The sequence below is a fragment of the Spinacia oleracea genome, chromosome 4, assembly GCF_020520425.1.
Source record: "Spinacia oleracea cultivar Varoflay chromosome 4, BTI_SOV_V1, whole genome shotgun sequence".
In the NCBI taxonomy this organism is placed as follows: Eukaryota; Viridiplantae; Streptophyta; class Magnoliopsida; order Caryophyllales; family Amaranthaceae; genus Spinacia; species Spinacia oleracea.
This window is the reverse complement of record NC_079490.1, coordinates 1,760,106-1,782,447: the sequence shown is the minus strand read 5'-3', so window position 1 is coordinate 1,782,447 and position 22,342 is coordinate 1,760,106. Positions and strand designations below refer to the sequence as shown.

General features: G+C 36.5%; 3 protein-coding genes across 3 annotated transcripts; 1 reads left to right on the top strand and 2 right to left on the bottom strand.

Annotated features, from left to right (window-relative positions):
* Window positions 1-927: 927 nt before the first annotated feature.
* Window positions 928-5,093, bottom strand: LOC110801481 (chaperonin-like RbcX protein 2, chloroplastic). The gene is made up of 5 exons (XM_022006850.2): window positions 4,280-5,093; window positions 2,677-2,768; window positions 1,889-1,946; window positions 1,379-1,444; window positions 928-1,276 (listed from the first exon to the last, which is right to left on the bottom strand). The coding sequence occupies exons 1-5, from the start codon at window positions 4,607-4,609 to the stop codon at window positions 1,154-1,156; spliced, it is 669 nt and encodes a 222-aa protein (XP_021862542.1). The 5' UTR covers window positions 4,610-5,093; the 3' UTR covers window positions 928-1,153.
* A 1,090-nt stretch (window positions 5,094-6,183) lies between these two features.
* Window positions 6,184-9,714, top strand: LOC110801486 (uncharacterized). Its single transcript, XM_022006856.2, has 3 exons — window positions 6,184-6,334; window positions 7,403-8,212; window positions 9,190-9,714. The coding sequence occupies exons 1-3, from the start codon at window positions 6,315-6,317 to the stop codon at window positions 9,500-9,502; spliced, it is 1,143 nt and encodes a 380-aa protein (XP_021862548.1). The 5' UTR covers window positions 6,184-6,314; the 3' UTR covers window positions 9,503-9,714.
* Window positions 9,715-10,322: 608 nt separating this feature from the next.
* On the bottom strand, window positions 10,323-20,550 carry LOC110801495 (uncharacterized). The gene is made up of 8 exons (XM_022006864.2): window positions 20,101-20,550; window positions 16,596-17,315; window positions 15,701-15,796; window positions 15,527-15,610; window positions 14,326-14,560; window positions 14,061-14,221; window positions 11,567-11,845; window positions 10,323-10,852 (listed from the first exon to the last, which is right to left on the bottom strand). Exons 1-8 carry the CDS (start codon window positions 20,422-20,424, stop codon window positions 10,796-10,798), a joined length of 1,956 nt encoding a protein of 651 aa, XP_021862556.1. The 5' UTR covers window positions 20,425-20,550; the 3' UTR covers window positions 10,323-10,795.
* Between the last annotated feature and the right edge of the window lie 1,792 nt (window positions 20,551-22,342).

Sequence of the window (22,342 nt, the reverse complement as noted above, 5' to 3'; positions counted from 1 at the left end):
GCCGGAGCTCAAGCCATTATGTAGCGCCAATAACGGGCCGTTAAAACAGGTGAGTTAGTTGAGGCAAAATAACAGCATCCGACAAGTACTAAATAATATTCGATTGAACACATTGAAGTCTACCTACATTCTTAGCTTAATTACAACTTCCTAGTTTTTATTTTAGCATAAATTAATTAAGGTTAATAAAACCAACTTAAGTCACATGTCACTCTCATTTTCACTTCTCATTTGTCACTTTAAATATCATTCATGATGTACTAAAGTACTATACACAATAACCAACTTTTAAGTTTTTGTAAAAATGGGGAATATCCTCTATAGAGAATGATAATCCTCCAATTTTTAAGACATTGGAAGATGTGATCGCGCGACTCTAAGACATCCTTGTATCACAAAGAGAAGATGAAAAGAGACAATTTATTTATAGGTGTAGTCATACACCGGTTTACTTTAGTTGAACTGAATGAACCTGATCGGTTATAAACTTATAAACCTGAAATGATATGGACCTGAGCCACTCGACCCATGGTAGACTGTATCCTGGACCAATAATTTATTGAACTTGAAAGAAACGCCAAACATACCCCACCCGTCTCCCACCCAAACACAAAGGCTATCTGACATGAACCAACTTGTAACAAATCCAAAATACCCGTTTATCACCTTTACTTGCATTAAATTAAATTGAAAATCCTAAAGTATGAAATTTGACCCGACTTTAAGATCACATGACTTTTTATATGGGTTTTTTCACATGAAAACACTAGTATCAAAATAGTGGGAACTGATTTTGATACCCCTTTATACAAGTAAAGCACCATGCTCTCACAGTGAATGTGCCAAAATCATTTCCCTGAAATAGTCAATCCAATCACTAGTGTTCTTGCTTCATACTCCATACTTGTCAATACTACCATCAAGCACTTTACTTTAAAAATTGATACCATATACTCCATATCTAAAAAAGTGTAGTTCAGAATATAATTCCTTACAATTATGAACCTAAAACAACTAATACTAGGTACAAAAGCATCTACAAAATGCACCATAGTATTGTTCATCTTAATCTTTTTTCAATGAAGATAAAATGACACCAAAATAGGGCAGTCGATGAGCTAGTAGCGAAAAATTGATTACCCTCAGATTTAAATTAACCAATTTTTTCTGTGTTTGTGTCATCTGAAGGCCATACAATTGTCTCCAATAATTTTTCACGCATCAACGCCAAGTTTTCATCTGATATGAACTGATATATTTCAGCATGGTTACATTTCTGTATCAAAATGCAGGAAAAAAAATGAAGGTTAGAAATACATCAAAACAATTCTAACACTCTTTCTGTTAATTGATACAGAGAAAGAGAAGATGAACAGACCTTAATCCATTTTCCATATAAATGAAGGCGTGTTACCATTATTCTTTCTGCAAGATCTTGCCTTTCCTGTCAAATTATAAGAGCAGTAAAAACTGATGAGTTTTCCTTGGCATTTTGGTAGGTTGGTGCCTTATTTTGGAAGGGAGTAGTTTGAAGGTTGTGTTATATATTCTGAGATCATGAATTTTATAGTGTATCTTCGTTTCATAAAGATCTTTACGATTCCTATTTGCATAAATATTAAGACAAAAGTAGAAAAGTTGGTTGAATATAATAAAATATGGATAAAGTAAGAGAAATGTGTAAAAATGTGGGTGAGTGTAAGAAAAAAATGAATAAAGTAAGAGAGAGTGAGTAAAATGTAAATATTGTGGGGTAAGAGGGGTAAGGTAGTAAATTTTCATGTCAAAAAATAGAACAAAGCAAAGTGTAAAGAACATTATGAAACGGGCTAAAACGGAAAATGTAAGATCATTTTGAAAAGGAGGAAGTATGTCTTTAGAAACTTACCTTCCCAAGGTTGCGGATGAAGACTTTCCCATCTCCAGGCTTGTTAGCAACGAGAAAACTGCATATACAAAACCAAAGTTCATAAAACCAGAAAAACTGCAGTTTCTTGAAACCATGACACAGAAAAAACTCTGAAATGTTGAGCATTTCATCAAATGCTAAATTGACATGGTGCACACACATTTGATAGGAGTTATCTGTCTTCAATCCAAAATAACAGGAATCGCAGAAGACTAAGTGTAAACAAAGATGTTTCTTACAAAGAGACATTATATTCAAGCTTTGTGAAACAGTTGTAAACTCTGAAGTCTGCATGCTTGGTTTTGATTTGATATCAAGCTAGAAATAACCAAACAAGAACTCCATTCAAGCATTCAAAGTGTTTGTCACTATAGAATTAGTATTGTCATGAAGAATATGCAACACAACCCAGTAAAATTGGCCTCTAAGGCTCCTTTCTATTCGACTTATTTTGTCTGAATCTATATTATCTGAACTTATCCGAACTAATTTGATCCGAAATAGACTTATTTGTGTGTAAAAATGTCTGGAAAAAACTTATTTTTTCTGAACTTATATTATCTAAACTTAATTGAACTTATCTGAACTCATCTGAACTCATCTGAACTCATCTTGTCTGAAATAAGTCAAAATAAGTCGAACAGAACAGAGCCATATATACAGTTTTGAGCCAACACTAGCATCTAGTGAGAAGAAGAAGAAGATAACGGCCTCTAAATATATACAATTAGATAAAAACTGTCAAAAATTATGATTCGCCTACTTACTTATAGAGCCACTGATAATGAGTGGGGTTCATTTCGTAAAGCTGGGTTAGGACAGTCCTTGTAGCTTTGTATGTAAAATAGTTGAGTAATTGCTGCAAAGCAAAAATGAACAAAAATCTTTATCAATAAAAATATTACTCGTAGATAAGTTGATGGATAAGAAAAAGACAATATCGTTAGTCATCAACATAGAATGTATTCTCCAATTTTAACAGAAGTCGTTTGTTATAGAGTAAAATTGGAAAATTGATCAAACAAAATGGATTCAGAAGATTCAATTTGTTTCGCCATTCACCAATTGAGGTTAGCATGAGTGGTTAAGGGCCTTTTGCTCCTTAACCAAGGTCTCGGGTTCGAGCCTTGGGAATGGAAAAAATCTCAACTGGGAGGGATGCTGCCCATCGAGGTACCCATGCAAACTCCCACGGGAGATTACCTCGCCGAAGGCGGTGGGAACTCCTCGTAGTAGAACCAAAAAAAAATTTGTTTCGCCATTTGATAATAATGATTCTTCACTTGCAATTCATTAGGAAATTCAGAATTATAAATGGTTCTTCTTCACATCGAGGTTTCAAAGGAATACTTTGTATTCGTAGGAAAAAGGCTGCGTAATTCCACCCCCTAACTTGCTTTGGGTAACAAGTTTTCTCCAAGTAGTGTGACCATGAAATAAGACTTTGTTTCATAAACTTTTGTGATAGCCTATTGTATATAAACAAGTTTAGGACTTCTTTTAAGATAAATTACAGATCAGTTGATGTCAGTAATACAGAGAATAGCATGAACCTGAGGAAGTATGCGCATATATGACAATCTGACACTCTAGAGGTTTATATTCTACAATTCAGGATCAGGATGAAATGCATTAACTCAAAATAACTAAGAAAACAGAGAAGATTTTTTGCATTGAATTTTTAAATGTTTGTGGCATGGAAAGAAAGGATAAAACTTTTTAGTTTTCTTCAGTAGAAGAAAATCCCAAGCCTAAAATAGACAGCCTGTGAAATCGAACCACAAGCTGAATTCATGATCTTTACATTCTATTGCTACACATGCATATATCAGTACAAGTCATTTAACCTGTAATCATACAACTGATTACATGACTCCACTTTGCAGCATCGATGACAAAATCAGATTCAATACGATTATTAACAGTCTAAGACATTTCGTTAGAATCGTATAACTGATTATATAAGTCCCCTTTGCAGTATCACCAATGAATTTCGTTACAATATGATTTAACAGGCTATAACATTTCATTATAAGTTTATAATTATGTAGCTGATGATACGAGTCCACTTTGCAGTATCGACAACAAATTTCAATACAATATGATTGTTAATTAACTAGCTAACACCTTTCAATTTAACTATCTAACTGATGGTATGAGTCCACTTTGCAGTATCCACAAAGAATTTCGATACAATATGATTATTAACAAGCTAAAACTGTTCATAATAGCCATGTAACTGAAGACATGAATCATATAAGTCCACTTTGCAAAATTAGCAATGAAATCTTTTACCAAGTAGCATATAATTATCAAAAAAATAACAAAAAGAATTATAATCTATAGCAAATTCCCAAATTAAGATGTTACCGTCTTGACATCCTCGAAACCGTCCTCATACTGTCCTCCAAGTTCACTGACAATCACAGGGCTTCTAACTTTCCTTAGCTTTCTTGAGCTTCTCTCATTCACAATTCCCAGAAATTCTTTCCCAGAATCAACAAAAGAGCTACTCAGCTCCAATGATCCAATCTGTCTGCTCCTTGATTGTTTTTTACCAGTTGATTTCCTTCCTAAACCAATATCTCCACTGTTCTTGAGATTCATACTAGATGAACTCATAGTATCCAAACAAATACAGGGACAAGTATGTGGAGAATCTATGACAGGGGAAGTTAGTAAAGAGAAAGCTCCCACCATTATTCTTACAAAACAAAACCCAACCCAATTAAAAACACAGGAAATTATTAACACCCAGATGAACAGAATCCCAGATTATCAAGGTTAGACTCACTGGGGAATTTTAACAAACAGGTGGTGGGCGTTTCAGAAAGTTGAAAATTCAGAACTTTTAATTGAAAGATGAATTAAATTCTTCAAAAGGGGTTTGAAATGGGGAAACGAGCAACAAGAATGGAAGAAGATTTGGAACAGAATTGAATGTACAAGATCAAACGATGTGATTTTGTTTTTAATTTTTTGTGAAAATTCAAACAAAAGTTGTGACCAGAGAAAATTATGAGGTCCAAATCTTTCGAAAGAATTTACGAAGAAGTATTTTGTAAGACAAGTAAGCAAAAAGTTAGTTTAACGGTTTTTGCTACGATTTGCTGGGCGGTTAAGAGGGTTCCAACAATGTGGGGGTTGTTAAGGGTAATAAACAACATGTAAACATCAAGTTTCTGGGTTGAAGTTAAGGGTACTCTCCTACATCTTTACGTGCTTAAACTGTTCTTATTTTACTTGAACGACAACATTTCTCCAACGGGCCAACGGGCCGGGATTAAAGTCTTAAACTTTAAGTGTCTATATATATAAAAAATGATTTAGACACGCTTTTAGTGAGTAAATGAGTGTAGGCGTACCCATGTATAACACATCTGCACGGGTTTCACTGTTTTCACAGTGAGTGTGCCAAAATCACTTTCCTTACGTGGAGTATTACTTTCCCGCATTCTTACTCTAGTGCTCAAGTTGGTATTATGGTATAGTTGTACGCACTTGGCGATTAGCTGATCACGTAATTACAATACAAGAGTTTAATGACAAAGACCTATGTGAGGATGTTATAGACCGACATTAAATATATACTCTGTATGTTCTATGTTCTAGCAAATGACCACATTTGATTTACAAGCGATTTATGTGTATTGTGTACAAGCGAAAACTAGTATTACCAAGTCCTCATTATTTTTCCGCAAGGTAGATGTGTTCAAATATTGTTCTTGTATGTAACAAGCAAGGTACTATTATTTATCTCCATCTTAAAAAACCACAACGTCTATGCTATATAATGAGATAGAGAATAAGAGTATAAGACACAATTATGAGATAAAAGATTCGAAATGTCTTTACATATCGAGCTTGAAAAAGTTCATTGACATATAAAAACGTCGTACCATATACTATATATGTGGTGCCAGTCATATCATATTAGTATCATACTCCGTATAAATTATAATCTACGTGTAGATAGAGTAGTTAATAAAGTCCATAGAATATATTCCATATCAAATTATGTACACACAAAAAACACGATTTAAAACGTGGCAAATTTGAATTCTCACAAGTCACAAGTCACCATAATCGTATGTTAAATTCTTAAGTAGATGCGAGTAGGACTTGAATGTTGAATCTTCTTCCAACATTTTTGGAATCACTGCACTTTTTCCAATGAGATTCCATACCAGATCAAACCAGGCCTTTAATTTAATATAACTACCAACAAGCCCATTCACCCAAATTCAGCCCAATAATCCAAAAGCCCAATTCAAGCCCACCCAATTAAAAGACCATTTGAAGAACACGAGCTCCTCAAAAAACACCCTAGAGAAAAGCAAGAGGAAGACGAAGAGGAAGAGAGAGAAACTGTTTCAGACGCGAAAATCCCAGAAAGCAAAATACGATGTTTTACAATCGAGGAGGGTAAGTCAAATGTTCAATCTTTCTCTGCGAATTTTTTAGATTTTATTTCTATGTTTTTTTTTTTTTTTTTTTTTTTTCTGATAATATTTCATGTGATTTTGCTAATTTGAAAGATACTGATGATGTTCTTTGTATCCCATTTCTTACAATTATGAATTTGTTTTGTTTTTTGTTTTGTTTTATGTGATCTTTGCTTGCTGTTTAGTTTAACATTAACATTGAATTGAGTATTTTCTTTCTTGTAATTTTACCCCCAATTTCTTAAGGGTTAATGTTATGAAGAATTTCTGAATTGAAAGAATTAGGGTTGGTTTCTTTATTTGTTGTTATCATGATTCTATTTTGGGTATTGTTGGGGTTGAAAGATGCGAAATGAAGTTGCGAATTGGTTTAGTTTGATAGATTATCAGTTGCAATTAACAGTGGCAATTGAAAGATCTAGGGTTTAGCGCCATTGAGTATTTGAAATTGAAATTGCAAGTTTAGTTGTATTATTTATTGGAATTGAAATGGTACCCAAATTAGCTTCTTGTAGTGTGGTTGTTGGATATATCTTGGGGAGTCTCTGTATATGAATTTGTAGCTTGCTTCAATTTAGAGACGTACGCGCGAATTTAGCTTGTGTGGTAGAGGATAGAGATAGATATCCCTTATGTTATGGACTAACATCGTCTGGTAAAAGTGACTGGATTGCTGTTTTCCGGTTGATTGCTGGATCCTATTTTCTGAATTAGAGTTACTCTGCGGCTTACTGATCTCATGGAAAAAGTTGAATTTATCATTGAAATTATAACAGAGATGAGAGAGGGGAAAGAATGTAGCAAAATTTTACTATTTCATTCAATCTAGTTAATCAGGTTACATCAAAAGACCTTTTATAGGCTCATAAAACATACTACATTGCTAGAATGTGGAATAACGGAATAACCCATTACTTCCCACGAACAATATTTATGTTCTGAAAATTAAGGATTACTAACACACTAATTTGAAGCACTAAATCCAACATTTATGTCTTGTTCTTTGTCTGTTACTTAATGTGGTTTTGAACTTTTGAATAATGACTAGATATGGAGACTACCCTGATGGGCGAGAAATGGGTCCAAAGAGACAACGGTTGATGGACCAGGGATCTTCTTATTATGGGGCTTCACCTGGGTATGGGGCCTCAACTGCATATGGAGCTTCAAATGCCTATGGAGCCTCACCTGGTTCTAGTATCATGTATAATCCTTCTCCGTATACAGGGTATGTCAGCCAACTTCCCCCATTTCCCGTTGTCCGACTCCGTGGTCTACCCTTTGACTGTACCGAGGCTGATGTTCAAGAGTTTCTTCGTGGTCTTGACCTTGTTGATATCCTCTTTGTTCACAAAGGTGGTCGGTTTTCTGGCGAAGCGTTTTGTGTTCTGGGGTATCCTATGCAGGTAGATTTTGCCCTCCAAAGAAATAGACAGAATGTTGGTAGGAGATATGTAGAGGTTTTCCGAGGTAAGAGGCATGACTATTACAAGGCTATTGCAAACGAGGTTTCGGACGCTAGTGGTGTTTCTCCACGTAGAGGTTCTAGAGCAAAGTCACATGATGAAGGAAAGGAACAGTTAGAACACACGGGAATATTAAGATTAAGAGGTTTGCCCTTTTCAGCTAGAAGGGAGGATATCAAGAACTTCTTCAAAGATTTTGTTCTTGCAGATAATGTCATTCATATCACGTACAATTCTGCTGGAAGACCATCTGGGGAAGCTTTTGTGGAGTTTCCTGGTCCAGAGGATTCTAGGGCCGCCATGGTTAAAGACAAAATGACTCTTGGTAGTCGGTATGTTGAGCTATTTCCTGCATTTCGGGAAGAGATGGATGAAGCAATTGCTAAAGGAAGGTGCGTATCTTGTCTTTTCTTTTCCCCTCATCTATTCTACTTCAGTGAGCATGCACTGTCCATGTGTTTCTTTTTACACTCATCATCTTGGATTTATCTTAATGGAATCTCTAATTACCAATTTCATGCCTTCTTTTTGGTTGCCTCCCAAAATGTGTTTTGTGACTGCGTATGTTTTTTGTGAAAAATGTTGATTTCATCCTTTTTTACCATGTGTTCCCAAGAAACTTAGCTAGAGCAGCTTTTAAAGTTTACTATGTACTCCCTCCGTCCCGATTTTATAGTCTTGTATTCTATTTCGGGAGTCCCAAATTTGTAGTCATGTTTATATTTTTGGCCATAAATTTTTCCACTTTCCCATACACTATATTACACTTTACCACTTTCTCATACACTACATTCCACTTTCCCATACACTAAATTTCACCCCCACTTTCCCATACACTATATTCCACTTTTCTTAAAACCCGTGTTTTTAGTCAAACAAGACTATAAAACTGGGACGGAGTTAGTCTAGTATGTACAAGAGTTTGCGTGGTTGACATTGGAAAGCACGGGAACTCAGAATTCCTAGTAAGTGGAAGTATGTATGAGAAGTTGTTTGATTGACAAAAAATTGAAGAAGTTGCTTACCTAGGCTCCCCTAGGAAAGTGAAACTTTCAATGATCAACCAAACACCACCACTTGTTCTTCCTAAGAACTGGAAATGAACAGGCAAATAAACATCCCAACAAATTTTTATGTTCAACCAAATGACCACTAAGGAAATTACGTGACTTCACACATCATATATGTGTTGGTCTATGTTGACGAATTCTTGAGATTTGTGTATGTCGTAGCGCCTTTTGGTGTTCTTGACCCATTTGTGTTAGAAGAAGGTTCACTCTACATGTGACAACAAATGTAGTTTTACTTTTACTGTTTTACAGTTTGATCCGAAAGCTTAACTCAATAGCTTGTTTATAAACAAATGCAGGGCCAATTCTCAAGACGACCTAAACGAGCCAGTGAAACATACAGGAGTCTTAAAATTGAGGGGATTGCCCTTTTCAGCTACAAAGGAGGAGATTATTGAATTTTTCAATGGATTTGTATTGACAGAAGATTCAGTCCACATTACTTCAATGCCTGATGGGAGGCCAACTGGTGAAGCTTTCGTGGAGTTTGCGGGCCCCGAAGATTCAGAGGCTGCAATGGAAAAAGACAGAAAGAGCCTCGGAAGTCGCTACATCGAGCTCTTCGCCTCGTCACAGGAAGACCTAAGTGAGGCACTCTCAAAGGGACAGTGATTTTACAGTCATAGTTAGTCTCACTTTGTATGCCTGTTTCTTCTTATTACATTTCCAGAATTCAGAATAATGTAGGACACCTATTAGAGCTACATGTACTCTTTATATGTGATAGTCCAGAGAGACTTAGTATTATCTGAGCATTGGTTATTTGTGGATCTGAATTTTGTGACGATTATTAAAGCTACATGTAGTTTTATCTTTAAGTATCAGTTTTTTCTTTTTTCTTTGCTGTTTTTGTACTTGATCAAGTTCTCCATTCTACTACAGAATTAGGTTAACCCGAGATAAAGTAACCTGATCTTGGGCTTTGTTTTCTTCGTCTTATTCTTATCGTTTATTACATCAAACCAGAGGTGTTGTATGTAAAGATGGTTGTGGGCAGGACTTCGGGTTGAGCCCACATCCATGGGCTTAAACGAGCCTAAGATCAGGCCAGGCCGAAAGTTCCAAAATATGGCATCAGGCCGAGCCGAAAGCTCCAAAATATGGCATTGGGCTGGGCCGGAAGTTAGGGGCCAAGCCCGACCTGGGCCCATAGACCATCATGCCTTATCCTAATTATACTAATTGTAGTGTGTTTTATCTTGCTTTTCCAAAAGAGTGGCCCAGGCCCTGCCCATGACTTTATGCTCGGGCCAGGCTGAGCTTTTTTCATGCCCATGCCGGGTCGGGCCTCAAGCTGGGCTGGCCCACAACCATCTTTTTTTGTATGTATAAACTTGGATTTTGGTCATTGAATCAAGCAACAATGCGTAGAAGAGTATTTGGTTAAAGAAACTCCCCAAAGAAACTCCCCAAATTACATCGAGAGCACAAATACGGCAACTCGTGGGCCGAAAACAAATCATCATCTTAATGCAACTGTGCAAATGATGCAATTACAACAATTACAATAATTACAACAATTACTGGCACAGAGGCAAAACCCTTGTTCACACGGCTCAAATACAGCTTAGAATAATCAATATCAAGAATCTAAACAACAATCTGTAAATCTACAACAATTTTCTGTAATAGACCTTTTTTTAAGCAATAATATGAAAAATCTAGGTGTTTGTTTGTCCCCAAAATGCTGGAATCCTCTTACTCTCAACTCTGAGCCGCGAAATCCCTTGTTTTTCAGAGAGTGTGCAATCTTTGAGCAGCAATTCTGCAGATTTTCGGTGTTTACTGTTTTAGTCTGTTTCTGCCCTAAAACTGGATATAGGGCTATAGATCTCTGTTACAAACAAATGTGCAAACTCTTGGACTCTAATATTACATCAGGGCCTCTTCGTGGTTGAAGAAAGACTAGGTAGAGTTGTCAACACACGCAATCGACTGCCCCAATGCAGTTCTCACACGAAGCTGCAAACACGAGAAGGGAGAAAAATATAAAGAATATCAGATGTAATTTACAGAAATAATACTCCATCCGTCCCATTTTTATAGCCTTGTTTGACTAAAATACGGGTTTTAAGAAAAGTGGAATATAGTATATGAGAGATTGAAATATAGTACTCCCTCCGTCCCATTTTTTTATCCTTAACGCTTTCCGTTTCTAGTGTCCCATTTTAAATCTTTACACTTGGAATATTTCCTTTTATATCATAACATAAAAGTTCCTAAATTTCTCACATTTTCCTATTGAAACATTAATTTTTTCTCATTTACTCAATGTTAAATTTTGGACAAAAGTGAAAATATTAGTATTAATTAAATACATTTTGCATTGTTTAAGTAAAAAAAAGAATCTTTATTCACATTATTATTTATTAAATCGCATGCATGATACCAAACGTAAAAAACAAAATGGGGAGGGAGTACATTGATTATTGATTTGTATGAGAAAGTAGAATATAGTACATGCAAAAGGAAATGTAGTAAATGGGGAAGTGGAATATAGTACATTTTTCATTAATATAGTACATTGGAAAGTGAGAAATTAATGGTCAAACAAAGAAACAGGACTATAATTTTGGGACGCCCAAAATAGAAACAGGACTATAAAAATGGGACGAAGGGAGTAGAATATATATATACTTAGGCACAAATGCTTAAGGTTGTGTTATAATGACTCACCTTAACATCAAGGCAGGAATCATTCGCCATATTCTTTATCTGAGAATATACACCAGCATTACGTAGCTTGAGAAGCCGGCTATATGCGCCAGGGCTGCTGGGAAAAGTGAGATTTACCACAGTCCAAACAGTTGCTGTACGTAACCTATCATCACTGCTCTGCAAAAGCTTGATTAAAACAGATTGGTCATCACTACCAACTGGTGGGAGAAGTTGCTGTAGTACTGCTTCTTTGTGGAATTCGTTTCCAGTTGCTACATTTGCAAGTACATACATTCCCTAGCAGGAGAAAAACAAATTGAGACAACGTTAATAAACCAAAGATATCAAAGTGTCAAAACATTTATCGATGACCAAGTTAATATAGGATATTTTTTTAGTTGGAGAATTAACATAGGTTTTGTGAGATCTTTACAACATATTAACTTAAAATATCATTCTTTCCACCACAATGTGACATTAAGTAAAGCCTAGAAGGTTCCAATTATGAAGTAACGCTGCAACGTACAAGTATATTGTGGAAGACATTAGTACGTTACACACTATGCAAGTGGGCCATCAAACCGAAAATATGTACTCCACAACTTACAAGATCCTGCTAGTTGTTAATTTGTTAGTACATACTTGGAAAGTTTTATCTTGTTCTGCAGTTACAGGAGAGGACTCGTATACATAAGCAACAGCTATGTATCAGAAAACATTTATCGATGACTTGAGTTAATATAGGTTAGTTGGAGAATAAACATAGGTTTTGTGAGATCTTGATAACATATTAACTTAAAATATGATTCTTTCCACCAAGTGACTAAACAAAGAGATCAGATGACAATGTGACATTGAGTAAAGCCAAGAAAGTTCCAAATATGAAGTAATGATGCAACGTACAAGTATGGAAAGACATTAGTACGTTACGCTATGCAAGTGGGCCATCAAACTGAAAATATGTACTCCACAACTTACAAGATCCTGCTAGTTGTTAATTTGTTAGTACATATTTGGAAAGTTCTATCTTGTTCTGCAGTTACAGGAGGGGACTCGTATACATAAGCAACAGCTATGTATCAGAAAAATAGAAGGACCATCCATACACATAGATCAGTACTGTCTCTGGTAAACTCCCCACCCACACTTTTTTAGTCTCTCTTTTATCTTTTTTCCTTTTTTTTTTAGTTAGGGGGTGTTGGACCGGTGGGTGGGACGGTTTAGGGTGCAGAGAACACTTGGCTCCAGAAATAGCGTCATGTAACATTGGCTCAAGTGTCATCATTTAATGGGGAAATCAGAGGGTGGGGAATCACTAAACTATCATCACTACATCCACTTCCCCTATTCCAAGTGAGCTTCTTTAGAGGTGGGAAGAAGCAAGATGTTAGCAGTAGTTGACACTAAAACCGCCTACAGCAGGTGAATACAGGAAAAGGGCAAGAAACTGATTCCCACAATAGTAGAGCTGACAGTTTTTGACACGACACGACAACACGACCGAAACCGGCACGACACGTACACGAAGTTACTGAGAGAAAACATGAAGTTGACACGACACGACACGACACGAAACCAAGCCGAACACGATCCGTTTAGATTAATGTCATATTATGCAATTATTTTACTTTTTAGATAGTTTTGATAAATATTATAACACGAAAACGACACGAGACCAAACACGGAAATGACCCGACACATTTGCCAACTCTACACAATAGTGTATGCATGACGATATGTAGCGGGTAGCAAGGCATAGAGAAGCTACATGAGTGGAGTCCTCTCACTGGTGCAGGTGCAGCTGTGCAAGGGACACATGGGTAACTCGGTCCCCTGTTCGAGCCCTCACAAATGCATTTTGGTGTTTGTTATTCGCATATCTTAATTTGTTTCAGATTGCGTTACCAAGTAGAAGCTCAAACTATTTAAACATGAGAGCTGTATTTTATTACCAGATCATGTGGAGATTATGACAACAGATAAAAGAATTCCTTGAAATAGTTCTGTGGAGATTAAGACAACCATTCTCATCACCTTTAGACTTGATTGAGTGGAAGTAACATAAATCTGCTTCAGACTGAGTGTGAAATTTTCACTGAATCTAAAAGGAAGCTGGGGTGACTCCATACAATGCAATTTACCCAAGCTCAAATTTGGAATCCTGAACACAAAGTCCTTGCAGTAATCACTTACGGTTTTACTTCAGTCATCAAACACAGTTTCTAGCAACTTTTATCTTTGGAGAAAGAACAATGCAGCTGTTGTGTACAGTAATATATACTTCTTTTACTTTCCCGTAAAAACTTAACCAGGGAGGGAATCCCCAGCGCAAATGTCCATAATTACGTAGTATAGTTGTCAATTGATTTGGGCTATGACATTAAGACGTCTCTCATCATGACTAGTTGACTACACAGAACGAAGATTCATCAATCAACTCAGAAACATAGCAACAAACAACACACATTTTGTTCAGTCTAAAGATAGCCTTATAATTTTCAAGAGATCTAACCTGAATGCAGACTTCGGACTTGGAAGCGCTCCTCAGTTGTCTTACAATGGCGTGGAATATGATAGCTTCTTCACTGAAGATATACTCGATAGAGTCAACGCTCCCGTCGACAAGATTGCGCACAAAACAGATGGCTTGCTCTTGGACTGCAGGCTCATGATCTGCATGCACATATATACAATGGGGCCAATCACAACTAAGTAGAAATAACTATTATCTTATGCTAACAAAAGTTCTTCTATAACTAGTTAACAACAATGATTACCAGATATGAGACTCCACAACGTAGAAGGTGTCAGCTCCATAAAGATTCCCTCTTTAAACTGGTTCTCAGCCTGGAAGATCAGGTTTTTCAAAGACCATATGGCATTCAACCTGACAGTAGAATCCATTGATGTCGACAGATGAAAAAGTTGTTTGACACCTCCGTATTGAAGAAAGGTTGACTTACGCATTGTAAATTCCACCAGTACATTACTTAAAGCACTTAGTGCTGCAACCTAAACAATAAAGGAAAAATAAATTGGGTTATGTGAGAAGGAAGATTCATTCCAACGTTCTCTATGAGAAGGAAGATCCACCCAAAGTTCATCACAATAGCAATAAATAATTTGACACTTCTGAATTCTGATTATTTAGTCTGGCATTCTGACTTTTCTTGTCAGAACAAACAGCGGTCAGGCTTCTTTCAGTACAAACCAAATAAACAGTGTCATACAAATGTAAGAAAACAGTGTTAGCAATAGGCTGGAAACAGTATTTTTTTAGAATCAAACAGTGCCATGCAACAACCCACATTATTTAATTTCTCAGACCTTAAACAAAGTTCTCAAGGAAAACAATGGGGAATGAGTCAATGGATAGATAATTCCTTTTCCCACAAACCATAACTGTTCCAAGAACAAAAAACCTCCTTATGTACGAGGAAGTCTTGGACAAGAATGAAGAACCGCTTGTGTCCAAAATGGACACAAGTGACTCTTACTGGTATTCACTAGTTTGTTATTGGATTTGTTAGTACCAATAAAGATTTTGCAGAAAGTCTAATTGGTACTGATTAGTAGTGTATTGGTAGACCAATAAAATACTAAATTTGTACTAATAAAGGTTATTTGTGTCCAAATGGAATCAGGCTGATATTGCTATAGCAAACCCCCCTTAACTCCTTAAGTACCCTTGCATATTATAAACTTATTCTAAAAGTATTCTTGTACTGAGTGATCAGCATCAAAATGAGGGGTAGGGGCACTTTAGGAAGTAGCATTCTAATTAAGTTGTTACTAAATTAGTAGCTTACAAAAAAGGACAGTTAGTTGGTTAAGATTGAAATGAAGATAACTTCATACTCCGTAACTATCAACCCCAGGACAAGAAAGTCATTGCAGTGTTATTGTTTGAGATAGAATTCTACAGAACTTGTAGCATATTACACAAAGCAGATGACTATTAAGAGAGAATAACAGTACCTGGACAGCAGCTGATGCGTCATTTAGAAGCTGTATCAATGGAATCATGACCAGTTCATTCATGAAAACACCTGCACTCAAATTCTGAAATAGTATAATATGAGATCATGCCTCCAAGATGAGCAAATATACAAATGAAATGCAACCCTTCACACAGATATCAAAAGTCCAAACCTTGACTGACCGAGAAACACTCCGCAAACACATGCAAGCCGCAATCCGTACTTCACAGCAGTCATGATTTAATGCCTCAGCTGCCAACTTGAGGACCTAAATCAACAATGCCAAACATTATGCACCATTTGATTTATTAATCACATTTATAACTTCTACTTTTATATTTTGGCATGCCCCAATTACTGTAAAAAAAATTAACTACAAACTATTATTTTCAATATTTACTATGAAGTGGAGTATATACTATTGGTTACATGACTTGCATCCCCAGGTATTTGCTCATAAATTCGACATCTCAAGACTCATGAAATTCTACCAGGTGAGTCTCTTTGGAAGATCCTAAGAACTCATATTACGTTATGATGAGGTCACAGCTCCATCCGCCTTCCCAACCGCAAGAAAATTAAAGTTAATTACAATCAAGTTCTTAATTAAACAGCCCTCTTCATAATTTTACCAGTAACTGTTAATCAGGCAATTTTAAATTCCTGGAAAATCTTTGAAGTTTGTCTTCCTGGCTGCTCTTCAAGTCATACAACAAAAAGTTTATTCAAATCAAAAGGGAAAGGAAGGTTTAAACTACAATGATGTAAAGGTTTCAAAAAGGTCAAACAAATACTATGACAATAATCTCTGTTTATTATAATCATATATACTGTGAACAACTTCTAAGGTCACACTCACACACAAGATGTAAGCATATTAAATACTATCATTTATATATTGTCATTTATCACACACTAAGATTTCAGAAAGGTGTCCGGATCCTCACAATCTGGCAGTAACACAAGTTGGAAAAAGAAATAAAATCAAGATAAACGACTGGTCCATACAAGTACATAACATTACAACCAAATTTCAAGTTCGGGAAAACTAATATAGAAACACAAACCTCAAGAGATAAAAACTTTGCCCTGCAGACTTCCAACTTTGAGCATACATCAGCAAGAGCCAAGAAAATCCCCTGTAAACGTTTAGCTTGCAATGAGTCTTTCTTTAGAAGCTTGCTCATTTTGTCAATAACATCTGCTTCAAAGGCTAATTTTTGTAGATCCTCTTTTCCAACAATCAAACTGGACAAAGCAAAAGGAGCTTCATCGCCAACTTGACCAGGATCATCAAGAAGCTCAAGCAGTATATGTATCAGCTTTGTTCTGAGTCCGACATCTCGCGGATGACATGGTGAAGTGTTCCACAAAGCAATCAAGCACATGGAGGCCAAAAGTCTTGTCCGAGGATACTTATCTTTTGTCAGTTCACATACAATCCTGAAAGCTCTCCCACCATCGGCTTCAACAAACACTGAATTCCCATCAGGATTATTCCTAAAAACAGCGGCTAGAGCCTCCAAACTAGCATCTCTCTGTGTCAGAGAACCTTCCAGAAGATCTAAAAGCTTCTTTAAGATGCCAGCGTCACACAACGCCTTCTGCTCTGCATTTATCTGGCATGAATGCGTTATAATAGTAGCACCGAGCCCTGTAAGATTCTCACCTTCACTATTCAATAGCGAAATAAGAAAGCACATCTTTTCCGTTGAAAGAAAATCATACTTAGGGGCCAACTTTGACTGATAAATCATTTTTAATGATCGAGCAGCAGCATCCACAACCTGCATAACATTAAAGGTTTCAAATCATCAAGAAAACGCGTAAACAAAATTCTTGATTATACTGCAAAGAAAACAGATGAATGCACATAGAAAAGCAACCACATGTGAAGTGAATTAACCCTTTGCTCCTGCATATACATACCTTGAGGTTTATTTCAGATAACAAATAAAATAAAATTAATAAGCTTTGTTTCTTCCCATGAATAGATATGTTTGGACTGAGATTGATTTTTTAAGGGGGTGTTTGGTTGGGCATCTTGGAATGGAGTTAGAATCCATTCTATCCATGTTGTTTGGTTGGGGCTTTTTGTTATGGAGTCTCATACGAAGGGGTCCTAACTCCACCCCATCCCCCTAAAATCCCATACCCACCTCACACCATAAGATCCAAAATCCATTCAATTCAAGCTAAAGACCCTAACTCACAAAAGAGAGAGGCTGCAAAGATAAACGCCGACCAACCGCACACCACCTACGATCAAGCGACCATCAATCTTCTCCGGCGTGAAAAGTGAAACAGCAAAATTTGGTCTCCTACTTTTTAATTGATATTGGATGGTTTGGATCTGTGTATGATCTGTTTGACTGATATCCTTCATTTTGTCGTGAACTTGTAAGTTGGCTTGTTGAGTACATAATTCAGAAGATGATATTGTTGTTCTTTGGAGTATTTTTCATTAAATGCTTGATTGTTAATTCTTCTATGAGGAACAACATTTGTTTTTCCTTAAAGTGGAAACACTACAGTAATAAATTTCTACGTGCTAACTCCTTTATCTTTGACCTTTTAAAGGAACTTTTATTTGTTTGGAGTTTTTAGAGTGGCTAATGGCTATTAATGTTTTTTGAACAATTAGCAACACATAACTTGATTTTTAATAAAGCATTTGTGGGAAACGTTTTTGATACACATCACATTTGGGAAAAAAAAAGGTTTATTCTTATAGTATTACTTTTTTGCGAAATAAAAAGATGAGATAATAGAAACCATTCCAAGATTGAACCAAGTGATAGGAATGGATATAGAATCCATTCCAAGGTTCAACAAAACAGTTCAAGACTGGAGTTTTAAATCCATACCTCCCTGGTATGGACTTTGATACCATTCCTTTCCAGTTCGGTGAACCAAACGACCCCTAAGTACTTCTTGTTCAGTAGACCACAGTTATGTAATATGAAATATATGATCAACAAATGTTTTAATACAAGTAACACCAAATTAAGATCCTAGGTTTATCGGCAGATGTCACCTTAAAGATGTTAAAACCCACTCCTAGCATTGGCCGAACTGGACATCACTTGATATAACACTTGTTTTTGTTGCGTCACTGAAAAAGGAGAATCTAAACCGCTAAAGGGATATAGAAAAAGCTCACACGAAATCAATAACATGTAATCTTTGACAACATTTGAAGGCTTCAAATTGCATCATACATACACAGGTGGGTGCTAACTGCTAAAACTATATAAACAGAACCTACCTTCATTATTGCAAAGTTGCATCTGGTTGAGACCCAGAAATGGTCCAATGGAAACATTTTTGGGAGGGAAACCGCTTTCACTAGTAACACATGCATTAATTTGGGACTGCAAGATCACCATTTCATACAAATTGAACACCTTAGTTTTAAAAGTATATTAAATTCATAATATGTGCTAGATAATATCCAAAAGAAATCCAGTATCCCCTTTTTATTGGTTGGCAAAAGACGACCACATGGATACACTCATACACCCAATGTAAGCAGAAAACAACAAACGTTTTCTCTCTTCGCCTTCATAACTTTTAACTCAATTTCCCTCCTTCACTACCATCACAGATTAGCTGTTTCCCCCTCCCCTAATCAACACAAAATGGAATAAGAGTTGTAAAACACAAACCCGTTCCATCAATTAAATATAATCAGAACTTTTGAAGAAGAAATTGACCAATTGCTCCCGCATTTCTCCTCTGATCAACATAAATTCTGGAAATTTCATAAGTCCAACGCAAATCAAAGAAACTCCTTAAAAACCTCCTCAAAATCAGCTCTTCATTTCATGTTTCCCCTAATACTTCAAAAATCAACTCAAACCAGCTGACTTTTCAGAATGAGCCCATTCAACAAATCGAATATGAGCAAAAATCGAGAATTTGATACTACAGGGCTAACAGTCTTAGCAGTTAGCACACACACTACTTTACATAACTTTTACAAAATTCACAGTATCCAACATCAATCTAAAAATAGAGACACTCCACCTTTTCCTTTCACATTCCCTCTCGTACGTCCAAAGCTACCTCAAAACCAGATCAATTTTCACAATTCATACATTCATTAGACTACATTTCGAACTAAAATTCAATAATTATAACACCTCTACGTCAAAAATACACAGAGTTCAACCTCTTATTTAAGTTCCACTCAACTTCTTAATAAATCAAACAATCATTATAATCACATAATTCCAGCAGCTCATTCTCACAATTCATCCATTGGCCAGACCAATTTCCAGCAGAAAACTAAAAAAATTTAACTACTTCACAATCAAACATTCAATTAAAACGTAAATCAGAAAACAGCATCTATTATCATCAGAACTATTCATGATTCTAACGTATTCTATAATCGCCTCTTCATTTTACACTTCCAGCTCCATTTTCACAATTCACCATTTCATCAAATCATAATTCAACCTAAAATTCAAAGTTTCCAACTTCACTTCTTCCAAATTTAGCAAAACACACAATTCAATTACACTCAACATCCAAACAAATCAAACAGTGTATCAAAGAATCAATTACCTTAGCGTCGGAATGAGAGACCAGACCAAAGAGGAGAGAGAAAGCGCCGGCATCGAGCACGGCCTTAACACCATCATCAACACCACATGCGAAGCTTCCGATAACAGCCGACGCTTGAACGACGACGGATGAATCATTTGAGGAGAGAGAATTCACTACGGTCGGTACTACAACGCCGTGTTTTACGTATGTTAGCTTCTTCGTGCGATTTCCGATGATCTGATTCTTCAATTCTCTTAGTGCTTTGAACTTCGTCTGATTTTCCGGCGATGAAAGTCGGACAATTAAATCTTCCGGCCGGTTGTTCGTCGCTGAAGTCGGCATTGCCTCCGCCGCCGCCGCCGGCTTTTCATACAGCGCGGAGGTCAGAGAAGATGTGGGAAGCGAGAGAGAAAAAGATGTGTTTCTCCTTGTTTTTTGGGTTTTGTCTTTTTTTTTTGGATTAATTTTTTATTACTCATTTTGTCTATTTTCCCTTTTCTATAGAAAATTAAGGAATGGGCCACTAGAAGGTTAGGAATTGGGCCTATGGGTCTTTTTAAGAGGTGATTAAAAGTCGGGTCGGATCGGGATTTTTTACGAATCTCATGTCCACAACCGTAAAATCCGCAATATTGGGGCTATCTTTTTCGGGCTGGGTTTGGAATTTGGTTTGCACAATTTCTAGTCATGTGAGGGCTTGTCAAAAATTGATCCGATCCAATCGATTTCTGATAAAAATCGGAGTGACCCGAAAAAAAAATTCACACATTCAATTCGCATAATTACAATGACCCCGCACAACTATATTATCCGAATCGATTATACCCGACCCGCAACAGACTGTTAATCCTATTTGGCAGCTCTTCATGCCGAATCGGGCTAGTGAGTTGGTCCATATCTCTTTTTTCGTTCAAACTTAGAAAGAAGTGTTCAAGTGTAAGTATAACGACGAACTTTAAGTGTTACTTGAAACTTACTTGGTTAAATATTGAAGGGTTACTTTTTTTTTTTTTTTTTTTACAAAGGGCTACGAAATATTTATTTATCAAATGTAATAAATCTAATTGGAAGTAGTGGACATTATGCGAACGCTTAGGTTATGAACAAGCAAAATAGAATCTCTCAACTCGAGCTCGGAATTTTCTTTATCAAATTCAGCTCAAATAACCTAATACTCGGTTCAACTTGGCTCGTTGACGTCCCTAACCGAGCTATAGAGAGTGTTTAGGGGACTTGCTATTGCATGGAATGGTGGACATCGAAAAGTGCAATTATAGTGACATTTTTTGAAAAATAAAATAAGATACCAAATGTGAATTTGATCAAGATTTCAGTGTTTAAAATCCTTATACATTTTGAAAGTCTCTTACAAAGACGAATCAATCTTGATTCTTGATGTATTGCTATTTCCTATCTTCACTAGTTTGCTCCAACATCCAATGTGATGTATTTTTCCCCTTTTTTTTTGTTTGACAAATTGTCCTCGTATATAAAGTAGGTTGTTAAATCTAACTACCCAAACTCTCAAGTCTCAATCCTCAAATAAAAAAAAAAAAAACTCAACTCAATTTCACACAACTTTTATTTTTACGGTTTGTATAAATTTCTTACAAATTAAACATATCCGGTACGTGTCGTACACTCGAGTGAATGAAATACTAACCTAGAATGAAATTGGACCAAAAAAGTACCCTCCCTGCTTTATTATCTAGAGTTGTCAAATCTGGTCATCAATCGGTTACTTTGATTTTGTCGGATTCTCGATCAGACCGGATCAGTTTTTCACATCCCTTCCCACCCACCCTCCCTACATCGAAAAAACCCGGCCCGACAAGACCACGAAAAAAGCACGGTAAGAGCAGGATGCCGCGAGCCGCATTTTTTTGGAAAAAAACACGACAAGACACGACACGACTCGACCTGACACGACAAAACACGCTAAATTTAGAAAAAATTAGGCTTAGACACGACAGCCCGACTCGACAGTCCTAGACCTATTTTGAACTTTTCAACCCAACTCGTCCAGACACGACAAAGAGTGGACCTAGCATGGGCCAGGCCCACAAGCTCGACCTAAAGCCCAGCCCGGCCCACAACCATATTTAGCTATATCCCCTCCTCATCAGACAACAAAAGAAACCCCCCAAAATTCAGTTGAATTTCCAAAGTAAAAAATCCACTAAGAGGGTCCACCGTTTTATCCGGTCACCAAACCCATACTCTTACAGTTACCTACCCTCCCATTAGTCCATCACTCACC